General features: G+C 37.0%; 1 protein-coding gene across 1 annotated transcript in view; it reads left to right on the top strand.

The window, feature by feature from the left end:
• Positions 1 to 27: 27 nt before the first annotated feature.
• Positions 28 to 16,553, top strand: part of NFKB1 (nuclear factor kappa B subunit 1) — a 50,282-nt gene continuing 33,756 nt past the window's right edge. The window contains 4 exon segments of the mRNA XM_035890332.1: positions 28 to 466; positions 529 to 775; positions 12,561 to 12,610; positions 13,757 to 13,841. Coding sequence (XP_035746225.1) covers positions 745 to 775; positions 12,561 to 12,610; positions 13,757 to 13,841 — 166 coding nt within the window. The 5' untranslated portion in view covers positions 28 to 466; positions 529 to 744.

The following is a 16,553-nucleotide window of genomic DNA, read 5'->3' as shown; positions in this document are numbered from 1 at the left end:
GCGTGGCCGGGGAGGCGGACACCCCCTTCTTCCCGGCGCCGAGTTTCTGGAAAGGGCGATTGCCACCTCGCTTTCCTTTCTGTTGTGGATTTGAAAAACTGCACTCTGTTAGCGCACGAACCGCCTCACGCCTCTTCCGTGATTTATTATTTTTAAGCACACGGTAGGCTTTTCTGCTGATGTATTATAGGGGTCTTCCTAGCTAGGAAGGGGTGTCTGTGAGGGTCTGTCAAGTAAAATGAAAAAGTTTGAAAGCCCCGCTTCTGCTGGCCATATAGTGGGTGTTGGCAGGCAAAGGAGGTGCTGCTTTTTATGCTTTTGGTTTCGAAGGTGCCATGTATGCTTAACCCGAGGCACAAGTTGGCAGCGTCCGGTGCGGTACAGTCGCCGGCTGGCCTTGAAAAAACAGGCGGTTACCATGCGAACGTAGGTTTGCTGCCGGCAACTTTTGGGGTCCTGGTCTTGGGTGGGGCTTGCCAAGTGTCACGCACAGTGTAAATAAAGGCTACTTTCAAAGGTAGTAAATAGGGATTTTTTTCGAAGGCAATTTAGTAGTAAGTGATGAAACTGGGAAGTTTTCACTGACAAGGAACATTATCAGACTGATCCTTCTGTTACATTTGACCTTAAACCCAAGAATATTCAACTTTTCATCATCGCAAATATTTTTTTTTTACCTATTGACGCTCTCTGCTTTGGTGGTAACTTCGATAAAGAAGCACTGTTACTTTATGTGAACACGAAATGGGAGTATTATTTCTGAACTGTAGTACAGGTGAGCTGTGTGTTATTTGGCCGTTACCATAATGCAGTGTGCTGCTATGTAATTTCATTCAAATAAGTAAATATGAGTGCCTGTAAGCATTTGCAAAATAAGGCTTTGTAGGCAACTCTGGTGCTGCATTTAAACTTTCTGTTTTAAAAAGCTCAAAATTCTTGCCAAAGAACAACATTTTAAAATAAATACAGGTTGGGTTTTTTTAATAGTTTTAAAGTGCCAGTCATATTTGACATGTTTTGTGCTTTGGACGTCTTCTCTTCATTCTGTTCACAGAAAAAATTAGTACTAAGTGGACGAATTCTCTGCCAGATCCCCTTGTGCCTTATGTGCTGTAAGGTGCTACACCACCACTTCCAAGCTCACAGAATAGAGTTGAAAATACAGCTCTCTGTTTTTATTGACATCCAGAGTCTCTGTGCTATGTACGGTGAAGAATCAGCTTTTGAAATTGTATTTCAGTCAAAGTGTTTTTATTCTTTCAGAAGAGAATGTAGCTGCCCATTCTAGGAAAGCATTAGCAAAGACGTCATTCTAAGACGTCATCCTGTCTGCAGTGTTTTGTAATCTACAGAAATGACTACAGTTTAATTGAGAAAACGAAAGAGGAAAAAGCAGCCTGTAACTATCCAGAGGTAGATCCTCTGTTCCCTAAACTTCGCTGGCTTTAGAGTTTAAGACCTTAAGAATTTAACTGACCTTTATGCTGAAACATTATAATTAGGTTCTGCCACAGAGTGTGGAGATTTCAAGGAAACTTGGTGCTGAAACATGTGCAAGATCTGTTAAATAATTTCCCAACGGAAGGGAAAAAGCCTTTTTCTTTCTGCCTTTTGTCCCTTTTTTAAAGAAAGAAGTGTCAATCAGCAGTAGAGTCATCAAAACATGAAATTATTTTCTCAGGCAAGTAATGAATATGCTTTGAGTACAGTTAAGGTGGGTAAAACTGAGAACAGCTTTGTATCACTTTGTGTCACGTTGTATGTTTTTAAAAAATAATGTTGTAGCAGATAAACTTCATACCTGTAGACGCTTAGTTCAGTCAGCAACTTAGCAATGTTTTTGTCGTATCTGTTTTGGAATCAGAAAAGTTTGCTGGGAAAAAAAAGTGTGCTGGGGGAGAGAACAAGGGCAGAGGGTGAGAGAGTGGAAAGCAGACATTGATACTTTATTTATATGCACATTCTAAAATTTCCTACTTCATTTATTGAAAAACAGCTATTTAATTGTTTCTCCATTACTATGTATTTGACTTTAAAAATCGATTTTAATACTAAATTTACCTTTTTTCATTGAGCTGGCATTATGTGACTTCAGTAATGGATACCTACAAATAAATATCACTCATGCAAACTTGCTAATTAATAGATTTTTGAGTTTTCATGTAAACAATACTCCTCCTTTTCATCATTGCCTTTTACCAAAATCTTCCCATGCTACTGTCTCATCAATACATGGAAACTCCAGAAATAAGTGCAGTTAGGAATTCATGTTATCGTGCTTGTCATTGCTGAGCCTGGAAGGACAGGAACCGAGTTTGAAGGCCTATGAGTCTTTACTGTCAAGGATGCTCTATGCTGACCAGAAAGTTCAAGGCTTCCTCAATAGTTATATGCATACAAAGTAAATGTTGTTTTGAAGTTGCAAAGGTACAGTGAAAGACAGTATATTTTTTACTGACTTAACAGTTGGCTTTCTGATGTAGCTGGTGATGAGAAAATTCCACGATCTTCAGAGATTTCTGTGTTTTCATAGGTTGCTTCAAAATATCCTTGCTAAAATCATCTCACCTTTCCATGCTGTAAATGTTTGCCAACTCTAAAACCAGAAGTATTAGTCTTAAAAAAATCGTTACTCATTTCCCTAAGCAACTAATGAAAACTAGATCTAAAGTTAAAATTTTTTTTCCAACATGTTGATAGCTTTTCTTTGGTTCTCAGACACAAAATAGCACAGCTATTATAAAACAAAGAGGAGAGAATGTTTCAGGCAAGTAATGAAAAAGAAATTCCTGGGTTTGGTCACTTTTAACTCCAACACAGGTATTTTAGAAGTGGAAGTTGTAATTTGATGTCCTTTGAATAAGCTGTGAACTTTTATGAAGTTTTACATTGATAAGATCATAATTACAGTTGTCATTAACTGTGCCCTTAGGTCAGTCAGGCACTAAGTTTGCATCTAATTTTGAGCACAGAAATAATTCAGTGAGTCGTCTTCACTGCTTTCATTAAAATCTGTCTATTTTGCTGAAGCACTGTTGACAGTTTCAGAAGTAAGGCCTTAAAAGATGTTTCAAATTATTCTAGTCTCAAGGTAAAATCCTTTGTTTAGAATTTAGGTGGAGCTGACAGCCATGTGCAAGGAGGAAGCTACTGTTGCTACTACTAGCATTTTTCCCCCTTTCAATGTTTATGTTCTTTTGAAAAGCAGTGCCAGATATATTTTTTTTCTTCATTTAAAATGCAGAGTTAGCTAAACTAAAATACCTCTGTATTTCATTACATCATCCGGGTAAACTGTACTGGTATCAAAAGATCAAGAGCAAAGTAGGTCTGAGTTGTGTGGTGTTGCTTGCACTTGTTTGTTTTTGTTTTGTTTTTTGTTTGCTTCTATTAAAGGTCATATTTCTGTCTGTTCATACAGATTTTAACACAAAAATGAAGTAAAACCAAAGTGAGCAGAAGTTTTTTGGGTCTCAGTTTAGTCTAAGTGGTTTTTGTTATAGTCTACTGTAGAAAATTAAGGCTGCAGGAGTTTTACTATTTCTTTGTAAAAAAACAACAGCAAAAAAAGCCTTAGTAACCACTTTGCACCTGTAGATTTGAAACCTAGGGTATAACTGTAATGGCCCTGGACTCTGTTCTACCTGTTTGGTTCCACTTGCTGGTGTTATTTAACTGACTGTTTCTGTCATGTTACATTTTCAGTGGCTGTTAGAAACCAAAAGGACACAGAGAGTCCCTTAGCTGACTTTTGTGATTGCAGTGGTAACAGCCCTTTCTATTTTCTGAGCCCTCCTCTGGTGTCATTGTTCATGAAATGAGGGACTGTGTCTTCAGTTAGACCCCAGAACCTGTGTGAAAGTACCTGGTGATACAGCAAACCTTATGTGAACTGGACTTCTGAAATCTTGGGTTTGCTTGTTACTTGGCTTCTCAGAAATGCTGTTCTTTCCTCCCCCTCCCCCCTCCCCCCCCCCAAAGGAAAAGGTTTGCTGTTTAATATTGATGATTCATTACACTTAAGGCTTACGAAATGGGTATGTGTGGCTTTTTAACTTACAATTTGACTTTGATGAGCAACTTTGTGTGAACTAGAACTACTTCTAAAGAACATTCAGTGATTCTTTCTAATCTGTAGGAAAAAGTAACAGCATTTCAACATGATATTCAGCTTAGTTCAAGTAGCATTACCACCCCACGTGGCTAAAATAGAGTGTAGTTACTGGAGTTGTTTTGCTCTGTCAAACCTCGGCATTTTTACATATACTTAGCATTATACATATACCAGAGTATGTTTGCCATACATTTGAATACTGTTTATTCCTTTGGTCTAAGTTGCTTTGAATGTGTTTTAACAAAAACATTCTAATTTTATTCTAACAATATCCTGGAAAAACAGTTTATATGTTTCTGGCATCTTAGTGTTTCCTCTTTTCATACTAGTTCACTGCTTTGACATTTGGGAAAGCAATAAAACACAAAAATTCTGTTTGTAAAGATACTTAATAAAGCAACCATTCAGGTAGTCCAGTTACTCTTTGCCAAATGAATTTGCTCGTGCTACAAATTTTTCTTCAAATTTAGTAGTTATCTGGTGTGATAAATTTGAGTCTAGATTTCCTGCAATAATTCTGCACCCAACAATTCTGATTCAGAGCATCACACTTCTGAAAACTCTTTACTACTTGTGATTGATTTAATTTCCTGAATGTTTTGTAGTTTTTATACTCTTGTCCAATAATGCATCTGCTCATGACTGAAAATATTTGAAAATTTTAATTTAAACAGTTTTTTAATTTTAAAAATACACAGAACTCCCAGGTCCCACCCAACAGGAAATAATAAGCAGGCTTAATTAATAGCAAGAGGAGGCAATTTGTGTTGTTATATTGGAAAAACAAACAGTGTCATTTAGGGTTATGTCGTGTTATTGCAGCTGCAACAGTCTATGGATGAGAAAAAGTCTGCAGAGGAAAGTATCTTTGATAAAAATGCTGCTCTGCACAAACCTTTTCTCACTTGTATACTGAGAAATTATACTCAAATCTTTATTCAGAGATTACACGTCTTTGTAGCAGCTGAAGGAAAGTAAAAAATACAACTTCCGTGTGCCGCTTTTGCGGAAATTGAGCGTTGTTGAGTTTTATACTGAGAATACAGTTTCCTTAAAACACCCCATCTACCCCCAAGTATTGAAGTCATAGATGAGGGAAGACATATCGGTAAACTTTTAACATTTAAAGGCAAACTTCAAATTTCAAGTCCATTTTATTACTGGGTTAAAATCCCTTCCAAAAAACCATAGTTGATGGGGCTCCTTGTTAACTTGAGTGGGTTAGCGATCATTTCTCATGGTTTCTAAAATGCTTGTTCTTTTGTGTTTTTGCTTAAGAGATCTATGCCAGTAATGTGAGTGAAAGTATGCAGGATCTTCCCTTAATATTTTGGTTCTGTTTACTTTGTATATTTCAGAATACTATAGCTGTTTATCACCTCTTATTTTGAATAATCCAGGGATTTGCTGTCTGTAGCACTCTTTTTTTCTTTTATGTTAAAAAGAAAAATGTCTGTATGTGTATATAGCTTACATTTTCCCATTTTTTCCAGACTATGCATCAGGACAGCATTCATCTAAATGATAAATCTTTGGTCCAGTCTTAACCTTTGCATGGGGACTTCAGGAACACTATGATTTATTAAAGTGGATGCAATCAAAATAAGTAGCTGAGAACAATGTAAATAAAATAACCATTGGTAAAACGTTTTCTGTGTTAAGATTTTGCTTGATTAGTGTTTGGGCAGTCTTTCCCCTCTTCTTACTCTCCCTCTGCAGAAAATTTTCCTCTGCAGCAGCTTCATTAATGGCAACAGTAATGGAAGTACAAGGTACAGGTCGCTAACAGCTGTTGGGAGTTTAGTTGTGTAGACCTGCTTTAAGCAGGTTTGGACAATATGTGTTCAAAATGCCAGCAACTGTTTGGAATCCTGCCTGTACAATATTCCCACTGTTATTACATTGCTTTTAACAAGAACACGGTTTATTTTTCTTAAGAAAGGCATATTTTATTCAGCCTGCAAAAACTAAAGTGTTTAGGACATGCGCAGCTTCAACTATGGGTTGTCCATGTAACTGCTGTAGGTTCATGACCCAACTTGTGTGTCCTCTGAAGTGTCAAAAGACCTAAGGCTATGTATATGTATGGCCTGCTATTTTGTGCAGAGGTAGAAAACAGCAGTTCTCAAACTTCCTTTTTTCCCCAACCTGTGCTTCTCTAAGAATATATTCTGCACCAAAAGTTTTTGCTCTGCAGCTGCGCTCCCAGTATTTTGGGAAAAATAACTGGGTTACAAGGGAAATGAAGTGCTGGCTGAAGTTGAGAGGAGGTGGCCAGAGCTAAGGTGAAAAGGACAGGCATTGAAAGGGATGGGCAGCATCCTGCCTTTGAAGGCACTGCAGTGATGAAGGCTTGAGGCTGAACGTCTTGGATCAGTATCTCTGTTCTGTCAGAGCAGCCTGCTCTGTCCTCTAGCCAAAATCATCTCGGCAGCTCTTGTCCTGCTTTTAGCCCTGACCCAGCAACTTGCAGCGTCTATTGCACAATACATTTCCCAGCATCTCCATTTGGGAAATGCTGATCTCTAAACCAATTGTCTCTACACAGATTATGTTTTGCAAAGGATAGAAAAGCAAGGCTCAAGGACAGATAGTTGGCTCTAAAAGAAGTAAACAATACCAGGTAAAACATGTTGTGGAGATTGTACAGTACAACAGTTACTGTTTCTACCTCAGTATTTCATAGCTGCTACAGGATTTCAGAGAACTTGATGCTGTTCCTAAGAACATAGTTCTCTGCAGTCAGAGACTCTGCCATGTTTTACAGCCCTGATGTAGCAAAAATATATTCACAATATAATACATAAACCACAAATGTCTTTGTCTCTCTTTCATCCTTATGCCTCTCATTAAAATAAGCAAAATAAACAGGATAACAGCATAATCACAGTGAATGTCATGACTTTCATTCAGTGTCCAGTTAAAGAAGTTTATTTTTAACAAGTAAATTCCAGTGAAGGCCAAGTTAAAGAGAAAAAACACTCTGCTAGCAAACTTGTAGAAAGAACTGTGCTTTCAATGTATCACGTCAGCTAGAGTGTCGTAGTTGTTTCTCATCTTGAGGCTTTCTTTCTGAATCCTAGCCTTGACAGGTGAGAAGAGGTTGATGTAAAATGTCTCATGAAGAATGAGATGGATGTTCTTCAACACAGAAATTTACTTAAACCATCAGACTAATTCCAGTTCACAAGTATAATGAACTCAGGGTAATAAATACCATGATTCACTAACATACATATCTTCAGTGTACTTTCTGCAGAATATGCCTTAAATTCTATCCTGTTAAACTGCTCTGTGCTATAACCAAACCTTCTTCCATAACATACTAATCTGTCCTGAACTCAATCTTTATACTGAACTAATTAAAAAAATAAGGGACAAGTTTTAGAAAGGATGAGTAGATTCTTTGTATTCTAAAACAACAGCAGGGAGATACCCTTTTGCATTCATTTTCTGAGGATATAATTGGCATCCTGTCACATCAGTTTATATGCTTTTATTTTGTTTGGTTAGCTCAAAGTACAGAAAGTTTGAAAGAAATTAGTGGCTGATAAGAGTTTCTACCAGGCATTACCCTCTTTTATGATGAGGCAGGTCTTTGTGGTGTAAAGAAGTTGGTGATACTGTTTGTCCTTCATCTCTCCAAACTGATTTTGAAAGTACATTTATATTCAAAGAACATAGATTAAAAGTCCTGCTTACCATGTCTGTCTCTCTGAAGGTCCAGGAAAGGAAGCATATGTCCTGTTTGGTGGTTTGTTTTTTTTTTCTGATCTGATGTGAAATGTTAGCTTCATCAGTAAGTGTGCTGGTATGCTTTGAAACATGAATAGATAGTTTTGGGGTACTAAAATTTCTTTTTGGGGGGAGGAGGAGGTTGTTCAACTACCTAGGGTAATACTCAAATAATTTTGTTTCCTGCTCAGAGGAATAAGAAGTCTTCCTAATCTGTTAGTGTATATACTGTTCAGGTTTTTAGCCAGGCCATAATGAGAGCAAAGCTAGAAAGAAAAAGAATGACGTTTAAAGTCTTCGTTTCTTAAAAGGCATGCAGCTGCTGAGTAAGATGTCTGTAAAAGTTTTCAGAAATAACTGGACTATTAGTATCTGAATCAAACATTAAAGCTTGTTTCCTCACAGGTAATGAAATTTGCATTGAGTTATGCTTGTCTCTAGAAAGGTGATAGGAAGAAGTTTCATTCCCTATTTGTAGGTATCGGGTTGGATACTGGTATCAAAGAGGAAAATGGTTTACCTCATTTTTTAAAACTCAGGCCAGAAAGTTGAAGAGGAACAGCAGGGCAAGGAACTGAACTCAAAAAAATCAGGGGGCTGACAAAAGTTGGTTAGAGAAACCCGTCTTTGTTTTTAAGAGGTAGTTAGATACAGTGGATGTTGGAGAACAGCAGGAGAGAGATTTGAAATCAAATGATCGAGGTAAACAGAAATGAGAGCTCTTGTTCCTGGATGAGAGCATTCCTACATTAATTATGTTGTTTCCATTTTAAATGCCTGATCCTTTTGAAGCTTTAAAACAAATACTGAGAATACAATAACTGAACTCGTGTTCTTCCAACTGTGCCTACTTGTACCTGGTATTACTGGGTTATTAAGGAGGAGCAGCGATGCAAAGTAACTGCCGTTATGTTTCGTTGGTTGGTGCAACCCCATCATCTTCCATGTATGAGTACGCATATATATCTTCCTAGGCTTTTTCTTTTTCTCCTTTTTTTAACCTTTTTCACAAGGGCAACTGGCCTGCTGTGGGGAGAAAGGAATAATCCACACATGTGCCTATGTACATGCATACACACTTACCACCCCTCAGTAGGTACAGCTGTGTGGTTTTGGACTAGTTACATGACATTCCTTCACCCACATTTGAATTCTCACACTAAAAAATACTGTGTGTTGAAATGTTTAGTTTCCTGTGCCCCATTAGCTGAAAGACTTCAGACGATCTCCAGGGTGGAGACTGTCGTGGTTGATTGTGGTCTGCAGGTGTAGGGGTATTTTTTTATTGTAGGTGCAAGTTTGCAGTACAGTTTGTGGGAACCAGAGATTATGTGGGAAGCAGGCATATATGGTAACACAAACTTCCACAAAGCAATTTTAATCCCAGTCATCTTCAAATGAGAGAGAGGTGGTTTTGACCTAACTTCTCTAAGACGCATATAGCAGCAGATACAGCTTGGATAAAACCAATCTCTGCCCCAAAATACAGCTCATGTAAAGAGAGAGTGAACAAAGCTACTCGTGGCAGATGCTAATCTTACCACTTAATGCATGTAGGAAAGGTACTTAGAAACTCAAGCAGTAAGGGAAGAGGCCAATTAAAAGTCATACAATTAATGCTAGGGTCTGTTTTTCTGTAAGTGCCTTTTTGCTTTTTAATCACGTTATTGACTCCCTGGATTTGCCCCAGTTTTCTTGTAAGAAGAGGATGCTTAGGGACTTGTTAACTAAATAAATCCTAAGCAAACAAATTCTATTTGGAACTAGGGCTCCTGGAACATTGTCATTTGTTTGGCTTTGAAAGAGGGCAAAACATAGTGAAACTGAGAGTGTTTTCAGTCATTTAGAGGAGTAATTTTAAACTGCTGGGTTAATTTTTGTCTAGGCCCTGAAAAGGCAATCAAGTGTCAGTTTACATACACAAAGGCATATGTTTGCACATCTAAATCATTGTGTGTTTATAATAAACTGGTTTAGCATTCAAGCCAGGGAGAATGTCTTTAACCTCTCTCCCAAAACACTGCAGCTGACTCTTGAACACAAAAGATCTCAAGTAAGGGGCACCTGCGCTTTTGGTGCGAGAGACATTGTGTTTAATACCTGGTTAGAAATTCATTAGTACATACCTACAGCAACTGGGTAGTATGTGGGTAGTTACCTTCCCGCTTCTGAGCATAATGTTCATCTTTAATGACTGCTGCTTTGGTGTCATGACATTGTTCATTGCATCAGCCAAAAAGCCAGAAATGGCCAATTTGATGAGGTGAAATTTAAGGACCGATTCAGATAGTTATAGGGGTTATTTCTGTGTGGATTCTAATTTTTATATCAAAGTACTTTAAATGAAAAGTTTTCAGAAATACTGCCTCTGTGATATTTTTCCACTTAGTTGAAGTCATGTATTGTAAAACTGTAAATGTGACCAGGAAGCGTAGCAGGTGTGAGAACTGCCCTTCTTCCACAGAGTTCTGCTGGAGTGAGTGATGCAGTCTGAGAAACTAGAATAGGGTAAAGACAATGGAACATGCTGTTAAATTTATCCTACTGGGCTTACAGACAAAGCTGTGAGATGCTCTGAAAGTTTTGCAAAGAAGTATACATTTAGCAAACAGGCAAGTGGGCAAATGCTATTCATATTAGCTCCTCAGAATCTTTTTTCTGAGCAAGCATATTTACCATGTTATCTGGGTACTTTAGGTATTTTGGAACACAGTTTTGCATATGTGACTCATGAAATAGTAAGTGATTAAATATGAGAGATCACAAAACAACTTTTAGGACCAGTTTTTATTGTGTTTATGCAGAAAAAATCTGGCATTTGCACTCAGTTACCTAATCAGTGTGCATCAGCAGGGTGGGTATTTTCTGACACTTCCTAAAAATGTTGGCTGTTGAGGTCTTCAGGTCATTTTCTGAAATATCTACATCTTTAACTGGGAAGTATTTGCCAAAAACTAAATTACAGTTGTTTCAGTGATTTCAGTAACTTGTCAATTGGTGATGAGGGTTATATTCTTTCTGTGGAATGGAATTGTCAAATAAAAACATCTTAGTAAAGTTTGTTGAGTGCTGAAGGTTTTGTTATGCGTTGTATGTTGACTTTTTTCCATAAAGATTAGTAGCAAATTATTGATGAAAATAATGCTTTGCAGAATGTGCCTGTGAGATAATGTGATTGACCGTTATTTTTTTATATTGCTGAAATCCCAATGTATTAGGTGATGAAGTACAGCATACAGCATGGATGACTGTGGCTGCTTGTTATGTCTGTTATTCATGTTTGGCTGAAATCTTATGACCAGTTATTTGATATTTGCTCAAATATTACAAATAAATATTACCCAGTAAATATTTCTCTCTAAAATCGAATTAGAGACAGTTGAGTACTTTTATTTTCTTGGTTAAAAAAATAATTTTATCCTCATGGACCTCTTTTTCTTGGAAGTCATCTAGGTATTAAGTGTCTCTATTTCTCCATTTTAAATTTTCTTTCATTTTCTACTTGTGTGGGACAGGTAGCTATATGTTGTCTTTGGAGCTTGTTAACAAGTTGAATTGAGCCTCCATCAAAGTCAAGTACCCGAGTGTTCCAATTTTCTTTTTAATATTTGCCTTTCTAGTTCCTGTAGAAGGTACATGGTGACTCAGTTTTTCTTTACTGGTTTACTGATCCTGATCACTTGCCACTCTCCGTCATAGGGCGGTAGGTTTTCACAGTTCACTTTGCTTTGCTGGAAATCATGTCTCATGTTCATTGTGGTAGAATGTGCGAGCCAGTGTCATGTTTCTATCTTCTGTTAGTTATTAACTTTATTTAAAGTGTCTGTTTGCATGCAGTCATGAGTCTCTTGAAATAGTCACTACAGTTATTTTCGGGTGTTCCCTTGGAGAGCCTTTTTTAGTGAGATCAACATAAGTAAAATTTAAATTCTTTCAATAACGTCTACATGAAAAGAAGTAACACTAGTATTTTATAATAGACCTGGTAAATTCCTAAGAAAAATTCCAGGCTCTGTTACTGGCTAGCTGCTGGCCCTGGGAAAACTAAGCCATGCTAGACTTTCCCAGTGTCTGGCATTTCCATGTAGACCCGTGACAGAGGGCTAGGTATGTTGTACATCCATAATTGTCATTGTCAGCACTGAGTTGTTGTGGCTGCCAAGCACTTGTGGACCTCTGGAAATAAAGGTGTCCAACATTAGTCAATGTTTGACTCCAGTTTTTATTTAAAGAAAAAATACTGCATGTTCTTTCTCGGGGATCTTTATCTTGCATTTAGTAATGCTTTACAAGAAAACCGTTGGGGTTCATTCATGAACGCTCAGAAGACTTTTTATTGTGTAAAAATGCAGAGTCCTGCTTTTGCTAAACTACGATAATGATTTTGCCTAAATTCTAATGGCAGAATAGTCAGAGCAAAGACAGAAACAAATTAATTCCTGATTTTAATAAATTTTGACTTCAGGACTTAGACTGCAATTTTCAGTTGCTTGGGAGCAGGCAATGGAAAAGCCTAGCTTTAGCCTATCCTGTCCTTAGCCTGCTCCTTGCAAATACTGGGGAATTTTAAGAGTATTTTGGAAATCATTAACATTATGAATATAAGAAGAAGGGTCAGAGATAGGGCTTTTAACTAACATTTTTCAGGTTTCTCTATTGCTGTCTGTAGGTTGAAAAAAATGAGAGTTCTGATCATGTTTTTGTGTTTCAGGACTTAAAATGGCAGAAGATTCCTATATTATAGGAGTGTCTGATCCCCAAGTAAGTGGAGTTGTGCATTTTCGATATCCCTGTATTCTCTCCTAGCTCTCTGTTTTGGCTTCCTCTCACATTGTCCTGTCATTTCCTAGGCCTAACAACATGGAGATATAAAAGTATTCTAGCTATTGGCCTGCCAGGTTTGGGGAAATCTGGGCTTTTTTTAATCTAAGGTGTTTTTTATGTGACCCGTGAAGTGCCTTGCCGCTAGTGAAATGGCTGGAATGAAAAGGAAAGCTAGGTCTACTGAAAGAAGGAATTGAAAAAACACTCATTTTTATGCCCTGTCTGCCCGTGACACTTGCTCTGAAATGTCTTCTGTGATGGACATTGGACTTTATCTGAAAATAAAGCCCCTTATGCCCTAAAAGGCCCCTTTGTATCATTTTTTATGAAATTTGCATTGGCACTGATGACTAAAGTGTTCCTTTACTTACACAGATCAGTAGGCCTAGCTCTTCAGAAGCTCTTCCTGATCTCGTTAGGTCATTTCATGATTCATTTGAATTGTGAGAATGGTGCCTGAGTGAAAAGTTTGAGTGAAGAACAGATGATTTCTATTCACCTTAATTTCCAAAAAGAAGCTATTTTCTCCTTTATGCTTGTTCCACTTTGGAAGAAGATAGATTTGTACCTGACAGCAATTACAGTGAGTTAAGACATGTCAGCATTCAAAAAAAAAAAAAAAAATTAAACTTCAGCCTGGGCATACTGTTTTCTTGCTTTAGAGCTTGTAAATATATTTACATAAGGAATGTAGTCTGGTGGGGTTTAATCACAGAAGTGGAAATGAAAACTCACTGGTTCTCAGTAAGGCCTTGGGCAAGACTTCTAGGGTCAGATTTTCAGAATGTACCGTATAAGCTCTTTTGAATTATAGCTGCTAGTGCATGTAAGCAAAAAGCATGCTTAGAAACTGTGCTGAGCTCATTGCGATCTCATGATATTGGTGAAACTTGGTCAGTACTATCAGCTTTGCTTGCACTGCTGTTGCAAGCAAAAATAAAATAGATACAAAATGTTTATGTACTGCACTGGGATGTTTGCAGTCTCAATATTTGCAGAGAACTTTGAAATTCTTTGATGATAGATGCTTTATGAAATTCTGTATATATGTAGTGATGAAGATTGTATTTTCTTCCCATATAGATGTTTGCAATGGATCCGTTAATGGGAATGAATCCATTATTTAATAACACAAATTACATCACTTCAGACTTACCACTACGAACAGGTAGGAACTGTTGCTATTTGATTGTGCTATTGTCCTGCTGTTTCTTCCGGTTTGGTTTTCTGTGAAGTTCTTTTCAGAGGCTTTTTTGCTTACAATCTTGTATTTCATAATACTCAATCCTGAAGTTGTCAACTAGACTTATAATTACTTTCTTACTTTCATGAAACTTTCAACAGTGAGGCAAATCTGATTTTCTTTTGGCTTGTACAGAAACTGGAAGTTTCGATTAATTAAATGGTTTGAGTGACCAAAGAGTTTGAGTGACCTAATTTTTATAAGTTATTTTGTACTTTTTTCTAAATTTGCATCTTCAGTGACCTGCATGTTTGTATTGCCAGTTTGCAGAGTGGAACATGTACTTTTTTCTTTTGAAAAGTGTTTCAGTTGTTGGAATAATTCTTAGGGTGCTTGTTTTTCACTAATAAAACGTAGAGTATGTTCAACTTCCTGTATCACTAGAATCTGTTTTTCCTTCTTGGTGACTTCTCTGTTTCCTGTAAAGTGGCAGTCTGGTATTAAAAGTACCTGACAATTTCCTGAATAATAACACTAGTTTGAAAGTTCAGAGTCAAATTTTGCAAGCAACTGCTGAAAATAAGTAAATAGTATTCTGCAAAGGTCTGATGTACAGTTCTTCCAGTGTGGTTCCAGAACAGGAATATCAAATAGAAGTGTGTTACATCTCAGCCAGTATTAGCTGCTTGAACAATCTTGGTCTGGTTTTACTTATTAAATTTCTTTATAAGTATTATTTCTTGCTTGATTTAGAAAACTCTGTTTCTCCTGCTTACTTTATTATATGAAAGGAGGAAGGAAATAAAAAATTTATTTAAGCATATGAGGGTTTTCTTCATATATATCTCCAATATAGTTATTAATGTCTTTTAACACGACAACTTTGTTGTTGATCTGTTGGACTCTGTTGTATAAGGATATAGCTGGTGTCTTCTGTATCACAGATTGCTTTCTTTTGTTGAAAATGCAAATGACTTGTTCGCAATATTTGGTACATTTGACAGTGGTGAAGCTATGAAGAGTAAAATTAAATAAGCAATTAGCTTTTTATTTCATAAGTAAAATTCTACCCTAAGTAGTAAGTAACAGTAAATGCTGATTTAAAAATAAAAGTTAAGACATGCTTACTTTTCAGTGTTTCCTGGTTTAAACCATATTTAAGTTTTCTTGACTGAACAGTAGTGAGGAAAGATCAAGAAACATATGGTACAGATAATTTTGTTTCAGGATGAAATGTACTGATGAGCAAAGCTCTTGACAAATATGGACAAGCATCCAACAAATTAATGTTGCAATCATTTGTTTGCAGTCTGTTTTTATTAAGGCAGATAGAATTGTTCAGTAAGATTCATCTGTGTAGGATTAAAGGGCTTGTGCATTGTATACCAAGGGGTTTTTTTCACTGTTCTCACAGGAACAAATAAGGTTATTGGAATTTTGATTTCCCCATAACGATCTCTTTTACACGTACCTTTTAAGCTTGCTCTATGCTCCTCATGCCAGACTCATTCCATACAAATTATTCAGTTATATAAAACTGATTTTAAGATATCTATGTCCTGTCTAAACTAGAAAACATCTGGTTTTAAAACCATGTGGGGGAGTCAAGAATTCATTGAGTTCTGGAGTCAGAGAAAACTAATGGTGCTGCTCTTGTCCACGGCTGCACTATATGCGGCAAGTTCCCTGTGTACAAAATGGGATTTAATAAAGGATCATGGATTTCAGGTTATCGCACGCAAAAAGTTAATCGTAAGCTTTAGGAAAAGTTGATCATTTCAGTGCCATCTGATGATGCCATAGTGATTTTCTTTCTTGAGTAGTATCACTGTAATTCTTACTTCCTCCCCTGCTTGAAACTGGTGTGTTGTTACTGTGGACTAGATCTTCAGTTATAAGGTAATGTAATAATTTATATATTATGCTTTAGTTGTTTCAAGCAGGAACTAATGATTTCTTTCTACACAGCAATGCCACTTAAAAATTCATGCAGGACTTTCCGAAAGTTCTTCCTGCCGAGATATTGGGAGGGTCAATTAAGTGTTCTAAAAAGGATTTTTCTTAGGACAGTTGGATGATTTAAACAGAAAGAACCAAAGACATTAATTGTTGCTCATGATTTGGTGCGGTGCCTACATCTTTCAGTCTGTGCATTCATAAACGCACAACGTCAGACTTATTACATTGGCAGGCAGGTTCAATATGTAACTGTGGATTGCCATATCATGCCAGCGTAGCTGAATCAACAAATAGCTGGGGAATTTGGGGACTTTCTGAAGATAGATGTTCTGCAGTTATGTTAATATTTACAGTTATAGTAGAAAAACTTTGAAATGTCAGGGCAAGGATTTTCTTGATGAGGTTGACTATGCTTGAGTGTCTTCGCTTGCTTCTTTTTCGCTCTCACATATGTCAGTTTTAAGTAAAAATTAGGCTTGGTTATTTTGGCTGTAAAGCTGTAGTAGATAGATACGTGGTTCAAATTCTGCATTTACATCTAAATCTAGAAAGAGTAGTCTCTGTGTGCCTTTAGTGACAAAAAGATGTAGCTATAACAAGTACCATAACAGTGCAAACTGCAGGACTGAGCTGTGGGTTTAAAACACCTCCAGCAGCAAGGGCAGTATATCACAGCGTCAGCTTGTTCTTTGGCTCGTTGGGAAGAATCCTGCCTTTGAGAGTTAGATACTAATCCTC

The sequence above is a fragment of the Egretta garzetta genome, unplaced genomic scaffold (genome assembly GCF_000687185.1).
Source record: "Egretta garzetta isolate BGI_Z169 unplaced genomic scaffold, ASM68718v1 scaffold72, whole genome shotgun sequence".
NCBI lineage: Eukaryota > Metazoa > Chordata > Aves > Pelecaniformes > Ardeidae > Egretta > Egretta garzetta.
The sequence above is the reverse complement of the archived record's forward strand: the minus strand, read 5'-3'. Positions and strand labels throughout refer to the sequence as shown.